Source organism: Oncorhynchus kisutch, unplaced genomic scaffold (genome assembly GCF_002021735.2).
Source record: "Oncorhynchus kisutch isolate 150728-3 unplaced genomic scaffold, Okis_V2 Okis03b-Okis08b_hom, whole genome shotgun sequence".
NCBI classification, from domain to species: Eukaryota; Metazoa; Chordata; class Actinopteri; order Salmoniformes; family Salmonidae; genus Oncorhynchus; species Oncorhynchus kisutch.
In genome coordinates, this window is record NW_022261980.1 from 13,952,793 (window position 1) to 13,974,422 (window position 21,630).

Here is a 21,630-nt window from a genome sequence, read left to right on the forward strand (position 1 = left end):
AGCAGACCCAGTACCTGTACCAGGTCTATTAGTAGAGCAGACCAGTACCTGTATCAGGTCTATTAGTAGAGCAGACCAGTTCCTGTACCAGGTCTATTAGTAGAGCAGACCAGTTCCTGTACCAGGTATATTAGTAGAGCAGACCAGTACCTGTACCAGGTCTATTAGTAGAGCAGACCAGTACCTGTACCAGGTCTATTAGTAGAGCAGACCAGTACCTGTACCAGGTATATTAGTAGAGCAGACCAGTTCCTGTACCAGGTATATTAGTAGTTCAGACCAGTACCTGTACCAGGTATATTAGTAGAGCAGACCAGTTCCTGTACCAGGTATATTAGTAGAGCAGAACCAGTACCTGTACCAGGTCTATTAGTAGAGCAGACCAGTACCTGTACCAGGTCTATTAGTAGAGGCAGACCAGTACCTGTACCAGGTATATTAGTAGAGCAGACCAGTACCTGTACCAGGTCTATTAGTAGAGCAGACCAGTACCTGTACCAGGTATATTAGTAGAGCAGACCAGTACCTGTACCAGGTATATTAGTAGAGCAGACCAGTTCCTGTACCAGGTATATTAGTAGAGCAGACCAGTTCCTGTACCAGGTATATTAGTAGAGCAGACCAGTACCTGTACCAGGTATATAGTAGAGCAGAACCAGTACCTGTACCAGGTCTATAAGTAGAGCAGACCAGTACCTGTACCAGGTCTATTAGTAGAGCAGACCAGTTCCTGTACCAGGTCTATTAGTAGAGCAGACCAGTTCCTGTACCAGGTCTATTAGTAGAGCAGACCAGTTCCTGTACCAGGTCTATTAGTAGAGCAGACCAGTTCCTGTACCAGGTCTATTAGTAGAGCAGACCAGTACCTGTACCAGGTCTATTAGTAGAGCAGACCAGTACCTGTACCAGGTCTATTAGTAGAGCAGACCAGTACCTGTACCAGGTCTATTAGTAGAGCAGACCAGTCCTGTACTGTACCAGGTCTATTAGTAGAGCAGACCCAGTACCTGTACCAGGTCTATTAGTAGAGCAGACCCAGTACCTGTACCAGGTCTATTAGTAGAGCAGACCAGTACCTGTACCAGGTCTATTAGTAGAGCAGACCAGTACCTGTACCAGGTCTATTAGTAGAGCAGACCAGTACCTGTACCAGGTCTATTAGTAGAGCAGACCAGTACCTGTACCAGGTCTATTAGTAGAGCAGACCAGTACCTGTACCAGGTCTATTAGTAGAGCAGAACCAGTACCTGTACCAGGTCTATTAGTAGAGCAGACCAGTACCTGTACCAGGAATATTAGTAGAGCAGAACAAGTACCTGTACCAGGTCTATTAGTAGAGCAGACCAGTTCCTGTACCAGGTCTATTAGTAGAGCAGACCAGTACCTGTACCAGGTCTATTAGTAGCGCAGACCAGTACCTGTACCAGGTCTATTAGTAGAGCAGACCAGTACCTGTACCAGGTCTATTAGTAGAGCAGACCAGTTCCTGTACCAGGTCTATTAGTAGAGCAGACCAGTACCTGTACCAGGTCTATTAGTAGAGCAGACCAGTACCTGTACCAGGTCTATTACTAGAGCAGACCAGTACCTGTACCAGGTCTATTAGTAGAGCAGAACCAGTTCCTGTACCAGGTCTATTAGTAGAGCAGACCAGTACCTGTACCAGGTCTATTAGTAGAGCAGACCAGTTCCTGTACCAGGTATATTAGTAGAGCAGACCAGTACCTGTACCAGGTCTATTAGTAGAGCAGACCAGTTCCTGTACCAGGTCTATTAGTAGAGCAGACCAGTTCCTGTACCAGGTCTATTAGTAGAGCAGACCAGTTCCTGTACCAGGTCTATTAGTAGAGCAGACCAGTTCCTGTACCAGGTATATTAGTAGAGCAGACCAGTACCTGTACCAGGTCTATTAGTAGAGCAGACCAGTTCCTGTACCAGGTCTATTAGTAGAGCAGACCAGTTCCTGTACCAGGTCTATTAGTAGAGCAGACCAGTACCTGTACCAGGTCTATTAGATTGTACCAGGGGTGGAGGGGACCTGTACCAGGTATATTAGTAGAGCAGACCAGTTCCTGTACCAGGTCTATTAGTAGAGCAGACCAGTACCTGTACCAGGTCTATTAGTAGAGCAGACCAGTTCCTGTACCAGGTCTATTAGTAGAGCAGACCAGTTCCTGTACCAGGTATATTAGTAGAGCAGACCAGTACCTGTACCAGGTCTATTAGTAGAGCAGACCAGTTCCTGTACCAGGTATATTAGTAGAGCAGACCAGTACCTGTACCAGGTCTATTAGTAGAGCAGACCAGTACCTGTACCAGGTCTATTAGTAGAGCAGACCAGTAGCTGTACCAGGTCTATTAGTAGAGCAGACCAGTACCTGTACCAGGTCTATTAGTAGAGCAGACCAGTACCTGTACCAGGTCTATTAGTAGAGCAGACCAGTACCTGTACCAGGTCTATTAGTAGAGCAGACCAGTACCTGTACCAGGTCTATTAGTAGAGCAGACCAGTACCTGTACCAGGTCTATTAGTAGAGCAGACCAGTACCTGTACCAGGTCTATTAGTAGAGCAGACCAGTACCTGTACCAGGTCTATTAGTAGAGCAGACCAGTACCTGTACCAGGTCTATTAGTAGAGCAGACCAGTACCTGTACCAGGTCTATTAGTAGAGCAGACCAGTACCTGTACCAGGTCTATTAGTAGAGCAGACCAGTACCTGTACCAGGTCTATTAGTAGAACAGACCAGTACCTGTACCAGGTCTATTAGTAGAGCAGACCAGTACCTGTACCAGGTATATTAGTAGAGCAGAACCAGTACCTGTACCAGGTATATTAGTAGAGCAGACCAGTTCCTGTACCAGGTCTATTAGTAGAGCAGACCCAGTACCTGTACCAGGTATATTAGTAGAGCAGACCAGTTCCTGTACCAGGTATATTAGTAGAGCAGACCAGTACCTGTACCAGGTCTATTAGTAGAGCAGACCCAGTACCTGTACCAGGTATATTAGTAGAGCAGACCAGTTCCTGTACCAGGTATATTAGTAGAGCAGACCAGTTCCTGTACCAGGTCTATTAGTAGAGCAGACCAGTTCCTGTACCAGGTCTATTAGTAGAGCAGACCCAGTACCTGTACCAGGTATATTAGTAGAGCAGACCAGTTCCTGTACCAGGTCTATTAGTAGAGCAGACCCAGTACCTGTACCAGGTCTATTAGTAGAGCAGACCAGTTCCTGTACCAGGTCTATTAGTAGAGCAGACCCAGTACCTGTACCAGGTCTATTAGTAGAGCAGACCAGTTCCTGTACCAGGTCTATTAGATTGTACCAGGGGTGGAGGGGACCTGTACCAGGTCTATTAGTAGAGCAGAACCAGTACCTGTACCAGGTCTATTAGTAGAGCAGAACCAGTACCTGTACCAGGTCTATTAGTAGAGCAGAACCAGTTCCTGTACCAGGTCTATTAGATTGTACCAGGGGTGGAGGGGACCTGTATCAGGTCTATTAGATTGTACCAGGGGTGAAGGGGACCTGTATCAGGTATATTAGATTGTACCAGGGGTGGAGGGGACCTGTATCAGGTCTATTAGATTGTACCAGGGGTGGAGGGGACCTGTATCAGGTATATTAGATTGTACCAGGGGTGGAGGGGACCTGTATCAGGTATATTAGATTGTACCAGGGGTGGAGGGGACCTGTATCAGGTATATTAGATTGTACCAGGGGTGGAGGGGACCTGTATCAGGTATATTAGATTGTACCAGGGTTGGAGGGGACCTGTATCAGGTATATTAGATTGTACCAGGGGTGGAGGGGACCTGTATCAGGTATATTAGATTGTACCAGGGTTGGAGGGGACCTGTATCAGGTCTATTAGATTGTACCAGGGGTGGAGGGGACCTGTATCAGGTCTATTAGATTGTACCAGGGGTGGAGGGGACCTGTATCAGGTATATTAGATTGTACCAGGGGTGGAGGGGACCTGTATCAGGTATATTAGATTGTACCAGGGGTGGAGGGGACCTGTATCAGGTATATTAGATTGTACCAGGGGTGGAGGGGACCTGTATCAGGTATATTAGATTGTGGAGGGGACCTGTATCAGGTATATTAGATTGTACCAGGGGTGGAGGGGACCTGTATCAGGTCTATTAGATTGTACCAGGGGTGGAGGGGACCTGTATCAGGTCTATTAGATTGTATCAGGGGTGGAGGGGACCTGTACCAGGTCTATTAGATTGTATCAGGGATGGAGGGGACCTGTACCAGGTATATTAGATTGTATCAGGGGTGGGGGGGACCTGTACCAGGTCTATTAGATTTTATCAGGGGTGGAGGGGACCTGTATCAGGTCTATTAGATTGTACCAGGGGTGGGGGGGACCTGTACCAGGTCTATTAGATTGTATCAGGGTTGGAGGGGACCTGTATCAGGTCTATTAGATTGTACCAGGGTTGGAGGGGACCTGTATCAGGTCTATTAGATTGTACCAGGGTTGGAGGGGACCTGTATCAGGTATATTAGATTGTATCAGGGTTGGAGGGGACCTGTATCAGGGGTGGGGGGGACCTGTACCAGGTCTATTAGATTTTATCAGGGGTGGAGGGGACCTGTATCAGGTCTATTAGATTGTACCAGGGGTGGGGGGGACCTGTACCAGGTCTATTAGATTGTATCAGGGGTGGAGGGGACCTGTACCAGGTCTATTAGATTTTATCAGGGTTGGAGGGGACCTGTATCAGGTCTATTAGATTGTACCAGGGTTGGAGGGGACCTGTACCAGGGTTGGAGGGGACCTGTACCAGGGTTGGAGGGGACCTGTATCAGGTATATTAGATTGTATCAGGGTTGGAGGGGACCTGTATCAGGGTTGGAGGGGACCTGTATCAGGGTTGGAGGGGACCTGTATCAGGGGTGGAGGGGACCTGTACCAGGTCTATTAGATTGTATCATGGTTGGAGGGGACCTGTACCAGGTCTATTAGATTGTACCAGGGTTGGAGGGGACCTGTATCAGGTCTATTAGATTGTACCAGGGTTGGAGGGGACCTGTACCAGGGTTGGAGGGGACCTGTACCAGGGTTGGAGGGGACCTGTATCATGGTTGGAGGGGACCTGTATCAGGTATATTAGATTGTACCAGGGTTGGAGGGGACCTGTACCAGGGTTGGAGGGGACCTGTACCAGGGTTGGAGGGGACCTGTATCAGGTATATTAGATTGTACCAGGGTTGGAGGGGACCTGTACGAGGGTTGGAGGGGACCTGTATCATGGTTGGAGGGGACCTGTATCAGGTATATTAGATTGTATCATGGTTGGAGGGGACCTGTACCAGGTCTATTAGATCGTATCAGGGGTGGAGGGGACCTGTACCAGGGATGCAGGGGACCTGTACCAGGTATATTAGATTGTATCAGGGATGGAGGGAACCCTGGGCTCCCCAGTGGGGTAGCTTTCTAAGGCACTGCACCTCATCTCAGTGCAAGAGGCATCACTACAGTCCCTGGTTCCAATACTCTGTTACTGTCTCTCTTACTGTCTGTGTTACTCTGCCTGTGTTTCTTTGTTACTCTGCCTGTGTTTCTTTGTTACTCTGCCTGTTTCTCTGTCTGTGTCTGTTTCTCTGTTACTCTTGTTACTCTGCCTGTTTCTCTGTCTGTCTGTGTTTCTCTGTTTCTCTGTCTGTGTTTCTCTGTTACTCTGTTTCTTTGTCTGTGTTACTCTGTCTGTGTTACTCTGTGTTTCTCTGTTACTCTCTCTGTTACTCTGTCTGTGTTTCTCTGTTACTCTCTCTGTTACTCTCTCTGTTACTCTGCCTGTGTTACTCTGCCTGTGTTACTCTGCCTGTGTTACTCTGCCTGTGTTACTCTGCCTGTGTTACTCTGTCTGTGTTACTCTGTCTGTGTTACTCTGTGTTTCTCTGTTACTCTCTCTGTTACTCTGTCTGTGTTTCTCTGTTACTCTCTCTGTTACTCTGTCTCTGTTACCCTGCCTGTGTTTCTCTGTTTCTCTGCCTGTGTTTCTCTGTTACTCTGCCTGTGTTTCTCTGTTACTCTGCCTGTGTTACTCTGCCTGTGTTTCTCTGTTACTCTGCCTGTGTTTCTCTGTTACTCTGCCTGTGTTACTCTGTCTGTGTTACTCTGCCTGTGTTACCCTGCCTGTGTTTCTCTGTTTCTCTGCCTGTGTTACTCTGCCTGTGTTACTCTGCCTGTGTTCCTCTGTCTGTGTTACTCTGTCTGTGTTACTCTGCCTGTGTTACTCTGTCTGTGTTACTCTGTCTGTGTTACTATGTCTGTTACTCTGTCTCTGTTACCCTACCTGTGTTTCTCTGTTACCCTGCCTGTGTTTCTCTGTTACTCTGCCTGTGTTACTCTGTTACCCTGCCTGTGTTACCCTGCCTGTGTTTCTCTGTTACCCTGCCTGTGTTTCTCTGTTACTCTGCCTGTGTTACTCTGTTACTCTGTCTGTGTTACTCTCTCTGTTACCCTGCCTGTGTTACCCTGCCTGTGTTACCCTGCCTGTTTCTCTGTTACCCTGCCTGTGTTTCTCTGTTACCCTGCCTGTGTTTCTCTGTTATCCTGCCTGTGTTTCTCTGTTACCCTGCCTGTGTTACTCTGTTACTCTGCCTGTGTTTCTCTGTTACTCTGTCTGTTACTCTGTCTGTGTTACTCTGTCTGTTACTCTGTCTCTGTTACCCTGCCTGTGTTTCTCTGTTACCCTGCCTGTGTTTCTCTGTTACCCTGCCTGTGTTTCTCTGTTACTCTGCCTGTGTTACTCTGTTACTCTGCCTGTGTTACTCTGTTACCCTGCCTGTGTTACCCTGCCTGTGTTTCTCTGTTACCCTGCCTGTGTTTCTCTGTTACTCTGCCTGTGTTACTCTGTTACTCTGCCTGTGTTACTCTGTTACCCTGCCTGTGTTACCCTGCCTGTGTTTCTCTGTTACCCTGCCTGTGTTACTCTGCCTGTTACTCTGTCTGTGTTTGTGTTACTCTGTCTCTGTTACTGTCTCTGTTACTGTCTCTGTTACTGTGTCTGTTACTGTGTCTGTTACACTGTCTCTGTTACTGTCTCTGTTACTCTGTCTCTGTTACTGTCTCTGTTACTGTCTCTGTTACTGTGTCTGTTACTGTGTCTGTTACACTGTCTCTGTTACTGTGTCTGTTACACTGTCTCTGTTACTGTGTCTGTTACACTGTCTCTGTTACTGTCTCTGTTACTGTGTCTGTTACACTGTCTCTGTTACTCTGTCTCTGTTACTGTCTCTGTTACTGTCTCTGTTACTGTCTCTGTTACTGTCTCTGTTACTGTCTCTGTTACTGTGTCTGTTACTGTCTCTGTTACTGTCTCTGTTACTGTCTCTGTTACTGTCTCTGTTACTGTGTCTGTTACACTGTCTCTGTTACTCTGTCTCTGTTACTGTCTGTGTTACTGTCTCTGTCACTGTCTCTGTTACTGTCTCTGTTACTGTCTCTGTTACTCTGTCTCTGTTACTGTCTCTGTTACTCTGTCTCTGTTACTGTCTCTGTTACTGTCTCTGTTACTGTCTCTGTTACTCTGTCTCTGTTACTGTCTCTGTTACTGTCTCTGTTACTGTCTCTGTTACTCTGTCTCTGTTACTGTCTCTGTTACTGTGTCTGTTACTGTGTCTGTTACTGTGTCTGTTACTGTCTCTGTTACACTGTCTCTGTTACTGTGTCTGTTACTGTCTCTGTTACTGTCTCTGTTACTGTCTCTGTTACTGTCTCTGTTACTGTCTCTGTTACTGTCTCTGTTACTGTCTCTGTTACTGCGTCTGTTACTGTCTCTGTTACACTGTCTCTGTTACTGTGTCTGTTACTGTGTCTGTTACTGTCTCTGTTACACTGTCTGTGTTACTGTCTCTGTTACTGTCTGTGTTACTGTCTCTGTCTCTCCAGCTGAACCCTGACCCTTACTAGCTGGGGTTCCACCCTGTTGACGTGAGCTGAAAGGGATGTTGAATAGTGAAGAGATAACAGTAGGATTACTGTTTGTTGCTGTGTTAAAGGCAAGTCCATCTATCAGTGTATATTTCTATAGCACTTTCAACTGATACAGTTGTCACCAAGTGCTTGACGTTGGGCTTATGAGTCCCTTTGTTTTGTGGAATGGTTAAATGGTTTATTAAATCAAGATGTATTGTGTTCTCTATTCATCTTACAGATCAGTCAGATGCTCGGAAATCAGATGAGGTTTGGCGTACGAGAGCCAATAGGCCTCAGGTAAGACCGGAGATTGTATATAACAAACATCTCAGAGTAAGATTCCTGATCTACTGTAGTCATTGGTCCTCAGGTCAGAACAGAGATTGTATGTATCAAACATCTCAGAGTAAGATTCCTGATCTACTGTAGTGATTAGGCCTCAGGTAAGACCAGAGATTGTATATAACAAACATCTCAGAGTAAGATTCCTGATCTAGGATCAGCCCCCCTGAAGTGTATTGATCATAGTGTTATAGTCTAATGTAATGAAGTGTGTTTTATCACAGTGGTATAGTCTAAGGTAATGAAGTGGTATAGTGGTATAGTGGTATAGTCTAAGGTAATGAAGTGGTATAGTGGTTTAGTCTAAGGTAATATAGTGGTATAGTCTAAGGTAATATAGTGGTATAGTCTAAGGTAATGAAGTGGTATAGTGATATAGACTATACCACTTCAATACCTTAGACTATATCACTATACCACTTCATTACCTTAGACTATACCACTATACCACTATATTACCTTAGACTATACCACTATATTACCTTAGACTATATCACTATACCACTTCATTACCTTAGACTATATCACTATACCACTTCATTACCTTAGACTATACCACTTCAATACCTTAGACTAAGGTAATGAAGTGGTATAGTGATATAGTCTAAGGTAATGAAGTGGTATAGTGATATAGTCTAAGGTAATATAGTGGTATAGTCTAAGGTAATATAGTGGTATAGTGGTATAGTCTAAGGTAATGAAGTGGTATAGTGATATAGTCTAAGGTATTGAAGTGGTATAGTGGTATAGTCTAAGGTATTGAAGTGGTATAGTGGTATAGTCTAAGGTAATGAAGTGGTATAGTGATATAGTCTAAGGTAATGAAGTGGTATAGTGATATAGTCTAAGGTATTGAAGTGGTATAGTGGTATAGTCTAAGGTATTGAAGTGGTATAGTGGTATAGTCTAAGGTATTGAAGTGGTATAGTCTAAGGTAATGAAGTGGTATAGTGGTTTAGTCTAAGGTAATGAAGTGGTATAGTCTAAGGTATTGAAGTGGTATAGTGGTTTAGTCTAAGGTAATGAAGTGGTATAGTGGTTTAGTCTAAGGCAGGGTGGGCAAACCTTTTGGCTCAAGGGCCACATTGACTTTTTGAAACCAATTGAAGGGCCACATACTACATACAGTGGGGCAAAAAAGTATTTAGTCAGCCACTAATTGTGCAAGTTCTCCCACTTAAAAAGATGAGAGGCCTGTAATTTTCATCATAGGTACACTTCAACTATGACTGACAAAATTAGGGAAAAAAATCCAGAAAATCACATTGTAGGATTTTTAATGAATTTATTTGCAAATTATGGTGGAAAATAAGCATCTTAAGGTCCTGGAGTGGCCCAGCCAGTCTCCAGACCTGAACCCAATTGAACATCTTTGGAGGGAGCTGAAAGTCCATATTGCCCAGCGACAGCCCCGAAACCTGATGGATCTGGAGAAGGTTTGTATGGAGGAAGGGGCCAAAATCCCTGCTGCAGTGTGTGCAAACCTGGTCAAGAACTACAGGAAAAGTATGATCTCTGTAATTACAAACTAAGATTTCTGTACCAAATACTTATGTCATGCAATAAAATGCAAATTAATTACTTAAAAATCATACAATGTGATTTTCTGGATTTTAGTTTTAGATTCCGTCTCTCACAGTTGAAGTGTACCTATGATAGAAATTACAGACCTCTACATGCTTTGTAAGTAGGAAAACCTGCAAAATCGGCAGTGTATCAAATACTTGTTCTCCCCACTGTAATACAGTGAAGAAATATCAATATTTCTTCTTTTACTTTGTCTTTTATAATCTTTTTAGTAGCCCAATGTTTTTACCGGTTAGATTTGGTGATCCATCTGTTGTGACATTTGTCAGTTTTCACCACGGCAGTTTTTCACATATCTATCAATGATAAATCATTCGTGGCAGTTTGGTTTCTCCTCTGAAGAACATGGAACGCGCATGGACCTAGAGATTACGCAATAATTTCGACGGAGGACACCGGGCGGACACCTGGTAAATGTAGTCTCTTATGGTCAATCTTCCAATGATATGCCTACAAATATGTCACAATGCTGCAGACACCTTGGGGAAACGACAGAAAGTGCAGGCTCATTCCTGGCGCATTCACAGCCATATAAGGAGACATTGGAACACAGGGCATTCAGAATCTGGACCATTTCCTGTATGAAATTTCATCTTGGTTTCGCCTGTAGCATTAGTTCTGGGGCACTCACAGATAATATCTTTGCAGTTTTGGAAACATCAGAGTTTTTTTCTTTCCAAAGCTGTCAATTATATGGATAGTCGAGCATCTTTTCGTGACAAAATATCTTGTTTAAAACGGGAACGTTTTTATCCAAAAATTACAAGAGCGTCCCCTATCTCGAAGAAGTTTTTAAGCGGAGCGGTGTCTCTGATGTCACTACTCTCATACATATCTCATCAAAGCCATCTGCTTTCCTTTCTTTCTTTCTTCAACTCGGAGATGAGCTCCTCCCTTATCACTGCCACGCGCGCCTGGTGATGGTTCTGCGTGATAAACTTAATTTTCTCCAATTGGCTTTTTCTCTCAGGACAAAATTATACCAGCAGTCTCCACCACAAACTCCCCTTCAGTAAAAGGTTTGCTATACTATATTTGTATGTGCCGCTACGTAGGTTGCCTTAGTTACGGAGGCTGGAGGAGAGCACCGTTTAAGTAACGGGATTTTGTTGGGCCTTTACGTTTGTGGCTAGTTTTGGCTATTTCCTGGCTAGTTCCTGAGAGGACAGATAGCTAGCGTAGTTAGCATGCTTGCTTGAAAAATGACGATTTGAGATTATATTCTTTAAAAACGGCAACACTTTCTTGGCATATCAGACGTGTACACTGCAGCAGGGATTTTGGCCCCCTCCTCCATACAAACCTTCTCCAGATCCATCAGGTTTCGGGGCTGTCGCTGGGAAATACGGACTTTCAGCTCCCTCCAAAGACGCGCCTTATGTCCAATATTAGTAAAAATAAAATAAAAAGATTTTTAAAATGTTGCTGTCCATTTTTCTTTAAATAAACAACATTCAGAGTCCAATTTTCGCAGCACTTATTTTTCACATCAAAAGTCAAGCAATGAAGTGGCCACGATGACTGAGTGCATTCTGAATCTGACTGTAGGCTGAAATACAGTGCACGTTACCAGGCTACAGCGCCATCTATTGGAGGATGTTTGTATATCATGGAATGAGTCATTTTAGGCCAAAAATCTTAACTCAAATATAATCATATTTAATACATTTTTTTAAATGTCTCGCCGGCCGTACACCCCCCCTACTAAGGTAATGGAAAGTGTACACATCAAAGCGTGAGTGATGGAGAAGCAGGACATGAAAAGAAAATGAATGTCCACTGACTCCAGGCCCAATGCCACCCTATTCCATATATAGTGCACTACTTCAGACCTGGACCCAAAGGGACTATGTAGGGTATAGGATTCCATTTGGGATGCCGCCAGTGTTTACTGCTCTCAGCTGCCAGACATAAAAAGGTGTTGTGATCTTTACAGAAGATTCATTATACAGACAGGTTGCAGACATTAGATTTACTCTCTCATTTAGTTCCTTCTCACCATCTGTGTCCCAAATGGCACCCTATTCCCTATATAGTGCACTACTTTTTTATTTTTTATTTACAAGAACCCTGTTCAAAAGTAGTGTACTTAATAAAGGGATAGGTGTGCCATTTGGTAGGCTTACATTCTCTACCAGTAGGCCCTTTCATATGGTTGTTGTAGTGTGAAGAGAATAGAATCTTTATAAAACCATCAACAGAATATAGGATCCTTATAGAACCATCAACAGAATATAGGATCCTTATAGAACCATCAGCAGAATATAGGATCCTTATAGAACCATCAACAGAATATAGGATCCTTATAGAACCATCAACAGAATATAGGATCCTTATAGAACCATCAACAGAATATAGGATCCTTATAGAACCATCAACAGAATATAGGATCCTTATAGAACCATCAACAGAATATATAATCCTTATAGAACCATCAGACAGAATATAGGATCCTTATAGAACCATCAACAGAATATAGGATCCTTATAGAACCATCAACAGAATATAGGATCCTTATAGAACCATCAACAGAATATAGGATCCTTATAGAACCATCAACAGAATATAGGATCCTTATAGAACCATCAACAGAATATAGGATCCTTATAGAACCATCAGACAGAATATAGTATCCTTATAGAATCATCAACAGAATATAGGATCCTTATAGAACCATCAACAGAATATAGGATCCTTATAGAACCATCAACAGAATATAGGATCCTTATAGAACCATCAACAGAATATAGGATTCTTATAGAACCATCAACAGAATATAGGATATTTATAGAACCATCAACAGACAGAATATAGGATCCTTATACAACCATCAACAGAATATAGGATCCTTATAGAACCATCAGACAGAATATAGGATCCTTATACAACCATCAACAGAATATAGGATCCTTATACAACCATCAACAGAATATAGGATCCTTATACAACCATCAACAGATTATAGGATCCTTATAGAACCATCAACAGAATATAGGATCCTTATAGAACCATCAACAGAATATAGGATCCTTATAGAACCATCAACAGAATATAGGATCCTTATAGAACCATCAACAGAATATAGGATCCTTATAGAACCATCAACAGAATATAGGATCCTTATAGAACCATCAACAGAATATAGGATCCTTATAGAACCATCAACAGTATATAGTGTCCTTAAACAACCATCAACAGAATATAGGATCCTTATAGAACCATCAACAGAATATAGGATCGTTATAGAACCATCAACAGAATATAGGATCCTTATAGAACCATCAACAGAATATAGGATCCTTATAAAACCATCAACAAAATATAGGATCCTTGTAGAACCATCAACAGACAGAATATAGAATGCTTATAGAACCATCAACAGACAGAATATAGAATGCTTATAGAACCATCAACAGACAGAATATAGAATGCTTATAGAACCATCAACAGACAGAATATAGAATGCTTATAGAACCATCAACAGACAGAATATAGAATGCTTATAGAACCATCAACAGACAGAATATAGAATGCTTATAGAACCATCAGACAGAATATAGAATCCTTATAGAACCATCAGACAGAATATAGAATCCTAATAGAACCATCAACAGACAGAATATAGAATGCTTATAGAACCATCAGACAGAATATAGAATCCTTATAGAACCATCAGACAGAATATAGAATCCCTATAGAACCATCAACAGACAGAGTATTCAGTAGTTACTTCCTGTTACCTATTTGATATGATAGTTGTACTGTGGCCGAATATAGGATGAAGTACAGGCAGCTGGATCAGTCTTTCTCTCTTTCTGTGTCCTGAATGGCCCAATGGATCCCATTGTTCTCTGAGCTCTGTCTAGTGTGTTTCTGATGATCAATATCTGTGTTTATTCCTCTCCTGTGTTTATGATCAATACAATTTATTTATGTCTTTCTTCTGTGTTTTTTTTTCTAGGATATGGATTCTCATGTCTGCTGTTCTGTTCACAACCATAGCCTTAATAGTAAGTACTGGACTAAACCATAGCCTTAATAGTAAGTACTGGACTAAACCATAGCCTTAATAGTAAGTACTGGACTAAACCATAGCCTTAATAGTAAGTACTGGACTAAACCATAGCCTTAATAGTAAGTACTGGACTAAACCATAGCCTTAATAGTAAGTACTGGACTAAACCATAGCCTTAATAGTAAGTACTGGACTAAACCATAGCCTTAATAGTAAGTACTGGACTAAACCATAGCCTTAATAGTAAGTACTGGACTAAACCATAGCCTTAATAGTAAGTACTGGACTAAACCATAGCCTTAATAGTAAGTACTGGACTAAACCATAGCCTTAATAGTAAGTACTGGACTAAACCATAGCCTTAATAGTAAGTACTGGACTAAACCATAGCCTTAATAGTAAGTACTGGACTAAACCATAGCCTTAATAGTAAGTACTGGACTAAACCATAGCCTTAATAGTAAGTACTGGACTAAACCATAGCCTTAATAGTAAGTACTGGACTAAACCATAGCCTTAATAGTAAGTACTGGACTAAACCATAGCCTTAATAGTAAGTACTGGACTAAACCATAGCCTTAATAGTAAGTACTGGACTAAACCATAGCCTTAATAGTAAGTACTGGACTAAACCATAGCCTTAATAGTAAGTACTGGACTAAACCATAGCCTTAATAGTAAGTACTGGACTAAAACATAGCCTTAATAGTAAGTACTGGACTAAACCATAGCCTTAATAGTAAGTACTGGACTAAACCATAGCCTTAATAGTAAGTACTGGACTAAACCATAGCCTTAATAGTAAGTACTGGACTAAACCATAGCCTTAATAGTAAGTACTGGACTAAACCATAGCCTTAATAGTAAGTACTGGACTAAACCATAGCCTTAATAGTAAGTACTGGACTAAACCATAGCCTTAATAGTAAGTACTGGACTAAACCATAGCCTTAATAGTAAGTACTGGACTAAACCATAGCCTTAATAGTAAGTACTGGACTAAACCATAGCCTTAATAGTAAGTAGTGTACACTAGTCAACTGGACTAAACCATAGCCTTAGTAGTGTACACTAGTCAACTGGACTCTGCTGTACTGTATAGAAATCTCCCAGTCCAATTCCTTTGATAGCATGGTTCCATCTTGGTCCTTGGGAATGGACAGGGTGTGCAGGCTTGTTCTCCAGCCCCACACTAACAACAACATCATCTGATTTGACTCAAGGGCTTGTTGATGAGTTGAATCAGGAGTGTTGTTACCTGGTTGGGGGGAAAAGCCTGTAACCCCGGTGAACCCAGAACCAGGACAGAAGACACTACTGCTGGATGGGTTGTCAGGTGTCTCTGGGTCTATCAAAAGCCTTATTATACCATGTTGTTATTATTTTACTGCATCTGTAACACTGAGCTCTTCTTCTCTCTCCCCCCTCTCTCTCTCCTCCCTCTCTCTCCTCCCTCTCTCTCTCTCTCTCTCCCGCGCTCTCTCTCTTCCTCTCTCTCCCACCCCTCTCTCTCCCACCTCTCTCTCTCTCTCTCCCACCTCTCTCTCTCCTCCCTCTCTCTCTCTCTCTCTCCCGCGCTCTCTCTCTTCTTCTCTCTCCCACCTCTCTCTCCTCCCTCTCTCTCTCTCCCACCTCTCTCTCCCCCGCTCTCCTGCGCTCTCTCTTCCTCTCTCCCACCCCTCTCTCCCCCTCGCTCCCCTCTCTCTCTCCCCCCTCTCTCTCTCCCGCTCTCTCTCTCTCTCCTCCCTCTCTCTCTCCCGCTCTCCTGCGCTCTCTCTCTCCCGCTCTCCTGCGCTCTCTCTCTTCCTCTCTCTCCCACCCCTCTCTCCCCCTCGCTCCCCTCTCTCTCTCTGTCTCTCTCTTCCTCTCTCTCCTCCCTCTCTCTCTCCCCCCTCTCTCTCTCCCGCTCTCTCTCTCTCCTCCCTCTCTCTCTCCTGCTCTCCTGCGCTCTCTTCTTCTCTCCCACCTCTCTCTCTCCTCCCTCTCTCCCGCTCTCCTGCGCTCTCTCTCTTCCTCTCTCTCCCACCCCTCTCTCCCCCTCGCTCCCCTCTCTCTCTCTCTCCCTCTCTCAAATCAAATCTCTCTCTCTCCCACTATTGCGCTCTCTCTCTCCCTCTCTCTCCTCCCTCTCTCTCCCATCTATTTTCCCTCTCTCTCCCACCTCTCTTTCCCCTCTCTCTCCCTCTCTCTCGCACCTCTCTTTACCCTCTCTCCCTCTCTCGCACCTCTCTTTACCCTCTCTCTCTCTCTCTCAAATCAAATCTCTCTATCCCACTCTTGCGCTCTCTCTCTCTCTCTCCCTCTCTCTCCCACCTCTCTTTCCCCTCTCTCTCTCCCTCTCTCTCCCCTCTCTCTTTCTCTCTCTCTCTCTTCCTCCCTGTCTGTCTCTACAGGCTCTAGTGTTCCCCAGTCAGCTCTATGAGTTTGTGTTTGAGCTCAGGACCACCAGGATCTCCATCAGACTCTATGGAGGAGCACTACTCAGTAAGGGCTGTCTACTGTGACAGTATCAAACTCTAGGGAGGAGGAGCACTACTCAGTAAGGGCTGTCTACTGTGACAGTATCAGACTCTAGGGAGGAGGAGCACTACTCAGTAAGGGCTGTCTACTGTGACAGTATCAGACTCTAGGGATGAGGAGCACTACTCAGTAAGGGCTGTCTACTGTGACAGTATCAGACTCTAGGGAGGAGGAGCACTACTCAGTAAGTGCTGTCTACTGTGACAGTATCAGACTCTAGGGAGGAGGAGCACTACTCAGTAAGGGCTGTCTACTGTGACAATATCAGACTCCAGGGAGGAGGAGCACTACTCAGTAAAGGCTGTCTACTGTGACAGTATCAGACTCTAGGGAGGAGGAGCACTACTCAGTAAGGGTAGTAAGGGCTGTCTACTGTGACAGTATCAGACTCTAGGGAGGAGGAGCACTACTCAGTAAGGGTAGTAAGGGCTGTCTACTGTGACAGTATCAGACTCTAGGGAGGAGGAGCACTACTCCGTAAGGGCTGTCTACTGTGACAGTATCAGACTCCAGGGAGGAGGAGCACTACTCAGTGAGGGCTGTCTACTGTGACAGTATCAGACTCTAGGGAGGAGGAGCACTACTCAGTAAGGGTAGTAAGGGCTGTCTACTGTGACAGTATCAGACTCTAGGGAGGAGGAGCACTACTCAGTAAGGGCTGTCTACTGTGACAGTATCGGACTCTAGGGAGGAGGAGCACTACTCAGTAAGGGCCGTCTACTCTGACAGTATCAGACTCTAGGGAGGAGGAGCACTACTCAGTAAGGGCTGTCTACTCTGGCAGTGTCAGACTCTAGGGAGGAGGAGCACTACTCAGTAAGGGTAGTAAGGGCTGTCTACTGTGACTTCTCTGCCAAGGAAACCGCTCCGTCTCACCAGCTATTAATGATTTAACATCTGTACTTCTTAATATTTAATGGTCCTGTCGAGTTCCTGACTAACTCCTCTAGGGTAGAGAACACTTGTTGTTGATGAACAGTGTTAAAGTGAGGACATGAAGCAATGCATTCTGGATCCTGTAGTTCGTGTTGAGAGACTTGTTGGTCCAGAAAGAGGCACCAGGTATGATGAGAGGACAGCATTCAGATGTCTAGAGGGGGTTTTCCAGCCGGTAAAGAAACGCATCTATTTAACTGGGTTGAAAAGACCGCCTGCTATATAAACCTTATTCAATTATACATCAAACATGTTCATTTCCAGATCACAATGAGAATACATTATTTCATGGAATCTCACTTTGTGTCTCCTTTTAGATGGAACAGGTAGGACCAGAACCAGCTAAATAACAGGTAGGACCAGAACCAGCTAAATAACAGGTAGGACCAGCTGAGGGCTTACCTAGCTAAATAACAGGTAGGACCAGCTGAGGGCTTCCCTAGCTAAATAACAGGTAGGACCAGCTGAGGGCTTACCTAGCTAAATAACAGGTAGGACCAGAACCAGCTAAGGGTTTACCTAGCGTAATAACAGGTAGGACCAGCTGAGGGCTTACCTAGCTAAATAACAGGTAGGACCAGCTGAGGGTTTACCTAGCTAAATAACAGGTAGGACCAGCTGAGGGCTTACCTAGCTAAATAACAGGTAGGACCAGCTGAGGACTTACCTAGCTAAATAACAGGTAGGACCAGCTGAGGGTTTACCTAGCTGAATAACAGGTAGGACCAGCTGAGGGCTTACCTAGCTAAATAACAGGTAGGACCAGAACCAGCTGAGGGTTTACCTAGCTAAATAACAGGTAGGACCAGCTGAGGGCTTACCTAGCTAAATAACAGGTAGGACCAGAACCAGCTGAGGGCTTACCTAGCTAAATAACAGGTAGGACCAGCTGAGGGTTTACCTAGCGTAATAACAGGTAGGACCAGAACCAGCTGAGGGTTTACCTAGCTAAATAACAGGTAGGACCAGCTGAGGGCTTACCTAGCTAAATAACAGGTAGGACCAGAACCAGCTGAGGGTTTACCTAGCGTAATAACAGGTAGGACCAGCTGAGGGCTTACCTAGCTAAATAACAGGTAGGACCAGAACCAGCTGAGGACTTACCTAGCTATATAACAGGTAGGACCAGCTGAGGGTTTACCTAGCTAAATAACAGGTAGGGCCAGCTGAGGGCTTACCTAGCTAAATAACAGGTAGGACCAGCTGAGGGTTTACCTAGCTAAATAACAGGTAGGACCAGCTGAGGGTTTACCTAGCTAAATAACAGGTAGGACCAGCTGAGGGTTTACCTAGCTAAATAACAGGTAGGACCAGAACCAGCTGAGGGTTTAGCTAGCTAAATAACAGGTAGGACCAGCTGAGGGCTTCCCTAGCTAAATAACAGGTAGGACCAGCGGAGGGCTTCCCTAGCTAAATAACAGGTAGGACCAGAACCAGCTGAGGGTTTAGCTAGCTAAATAACAGGTAGGACCAGCTGAGGGCTTACCTTGCTGAATAACAGGTAGGACCAGAACCAGCTGAGGGTTTAGCTAGCTAAATAACAGGTAGGACCAGCTGAGAGTTTACCTAGCTAAATAACAGGTAGGACCAGCTGAGAGTTTACCTAGCTAAATAACAGGTAGGACCAGAACCAGCTGAGGGTTTACCTAGCTAAATAACAGGTAGGACCAGCTGAGGGCTTACCTAGCTAATTAACAGGTAGGACCTGCTGAGAGTTTACCTAGCTAAATAACAGGTAGGACCAGCTGAGGGCTTACCTAGCTGAATAACAGGTAGGACCAGAACCAGCTGAGGGCTTACCTAGCTAAATAACAGGTAGGACCAGGTGAGGGCTTACCTAGCTGAATAACAGGTAGGACCAGAACCAGCTGAGGGCTTACCTAGCTAAATAACAGGTAGGACCAGAACCAGCTGAGGGTTTACCTAGCTAAATAACAGGTAGGACCAGCTGAGGGCTTACCTAGCTAAATAACAGGTAGGACCAGCTGAGGGTTTACCTAGCTAAATAACAGGTAGGACCAGAACCAGCTGAGGGCTTACCTAGCTAAATAACAGGTAGGACCAGCTGAGGGCTTACCTAGCTGAATAACAGGTAGGACCAGAACCAGCTGAGGGCTTACCTAGCTAAATAACAGGTAGGACCAGCTGAGGGTTTACCTAGCTAAATAACAGGTAGGACCAGCTGAGGGCTTACCTAGCTAAATAACAGGTAGGACCAGAACCAGCTGAGGGTTTACCTAGCTAAATAACAGGTAGGACCAGCTGAGGGCTTACCTAGCTAAATAACAGGTAGGACCAGCTGAGGGTTTACCTAGCTAAATAACAGGTAGGACCAGAACCAGCTGAGGGCTTACCTAGCTAAATAACAGGTAAGACCAGCTGAGGGTTTACCTAGCTAAATAACAGGTAGGACCAGCTGAGGGCTTACCTTGCTGAATAACAGGTAGGACCAGCTGAGGGCTTACCTAGCTGAATAACAGGTAGGACCAGCTGAGGGCTTACCTAGCTGAATAACAGGTAGGACCAGCTGAGGGCTTACCTAGCGTAATAACAGGTAGGACCAGCTGAGGGCTTACCTAGCTGAATAACAGGTAGGACCAGCAGAGGGCTTACCTAGCTAAATAACAGGTAGGACCAGCTGAGGGTTTACCTAGCTAAATAACAGGTAGGACCAGCTGAGGGCTTACCTAGCTAAATAACAGGTAGGACCAGCTGAGGGCTTACCTAGCTAAATAACAGGTAGGACCAGCTGAGGGCTTACCTAGCTATATAACAGGTAGGACCAGAACCAGCTGAGGGCTTACCTAGCTAAATAACAGGTAGGACCAGAACCAGCTGAGGGCTTACCTAGCTAAATAACAGGTAGGACCAGAACCAGCTGAGGGCTTACCTAGCTAAATAACAGGTAGGACCAGCTGAGGGTTTACCTAGCTAAATAACAGGTAGGACCAGCTGAGGGCTTACCTAGCTATATAACAGGTAGGACCAGAACCAGCTGAGGGCTTACCTAGCGTAATAACAGGTAGGACCAGCTGAGGGCTTACCTAGCTAAATAACAGGTAGGACCAGCTGAGGGCTTACCTAGCGTAATAACAGGTAGGACCAGCTGAGGGCTTACCTAGCGTAATAACAGGTAGGACCAGCTGAGGGCTTACCTAGCGTAATAACAGGTGGGACCAGCTGAGGGCTTACCTAGCTAAATAACAGGTAGGACCAGAACCAGTTTAGGGCTTACCTAGCTAAATAACAGGTAGGACCAGCTGAGGGCTTACCTAGCGTAATAACAGGTAGGACCAGCAGAGGGCTTACCTAGCTAAATAACAGGTAGGACCAGCTGAGGGCTTACCTAGCGTAATAACAGGTAGGACCAGCAGAGGGCTTACCTAGCTAAATAACAGGTAGGACCAGCTGAGGGCTTACCTAGCGTAATAACAGGTGGGACCAGCAGAGGGTTTACCTAGCTAAATAACAGGTAGGACCAGCTGAGGGCTTACCTAGCTAAATAACAGGTAGGACCAGCTGAGGGCTTACCTAGCTAAATAACAGGTAGGACCAGCTGAGGGCTTACCTAGCTAAATAACAGGTGGGACCAGCTGAGGGCTTACCTAGCTAAATAACAGGTAGGACCAGCTGAGGGCTTACCTAGCGTAATAACAGGTGGGACCAGCAGAGGGTTTACCTAGCGTAATAACAGGTAGGACCAGCTGAGGGCTTACCTAGCTAAATAACAGGTAGGACCAGCTGAGGGCTTACCTAGCGTAATAACAGGTAGGACCAGCTGAGGGCTTACCTAGCGTAATAACAGGTGGGACCAGCAGAGGGTTTACCTAGCTGAATAACAGGTGGGACCAGCAGAGGGCTTACCTAGCGTAATAACAGGTAGGACCAGCTGAGGGTTTACCTAGCGTAATAACAGGTAGGACCAGCTGAGGGCTTACCTAGCGTAATAACAGGTAGGACCAGCTGAGGGCTTACCTAGCTAAATAACAGGTAGGACCAGAACCAGCTGAGGGCTTACCTAGCGTAATAACAGGTAGGACCAGCAGAGGGCTTACCTAGCGTAATAACAGGTAGGACCAGCTGAGGGTTTACCTAGCGTAATAACAGGTAGGACCAGCAGAGGGCTTACCTAGCGTAATAACAGGTAGGACCAGCTGAGGGTTTACCTAGCTAAATAACAGGTAGGACCAGCTGAGGGCTTACCTAGCTAAATAACAGGTAGGACCAGCTGAGGGCTTACCTAGCTAAATAACAGGTAGGACCAGCTGAGGGCTTACCTAGCGTAATAA

At 44.7% G+C, this 21,630-nt stretch overlaps 1 protein-coding gene across 3 annotated transcripts in view; it reads left to right on the top strand.

Moving 5' to 3' along the window:
* LOC116359631 (tumor protein p53-inducible protein 11-like) overlaps positions 1 to 21,630 on the top strand; it is an 89,739-nt gene that overhangs the window by 46,908 nt on the left and 21,201 nt on the right. For 2 of the 3 annotated variants that reach the window (XM_031812661.1, XM_031812662.1), the window contains 4 exons: positions 8,180 to 8,238; positions 13,832 to 13,880; positions 16,279 to 16,369; positions 17,659 to 17,667. In XM_031812661.1, coding sequence (XP_031668521.1) covers positions 8,180 to 8,238; positions 13,832 to 13,880; positions 16,279 to 16,369; positions 17,659 to 17,667 — 208 coding nt within the window. The remainder of the gene's footprint in view (positions 1 to 8,179; positions 8,239 to 13,831; positions 13,881 to 16,278; positions 16,370 to 17,658; positions 17,668 to 21,630) is intronic. The other variant, XM_031812663.1, reaches the window with a different exon arrangement.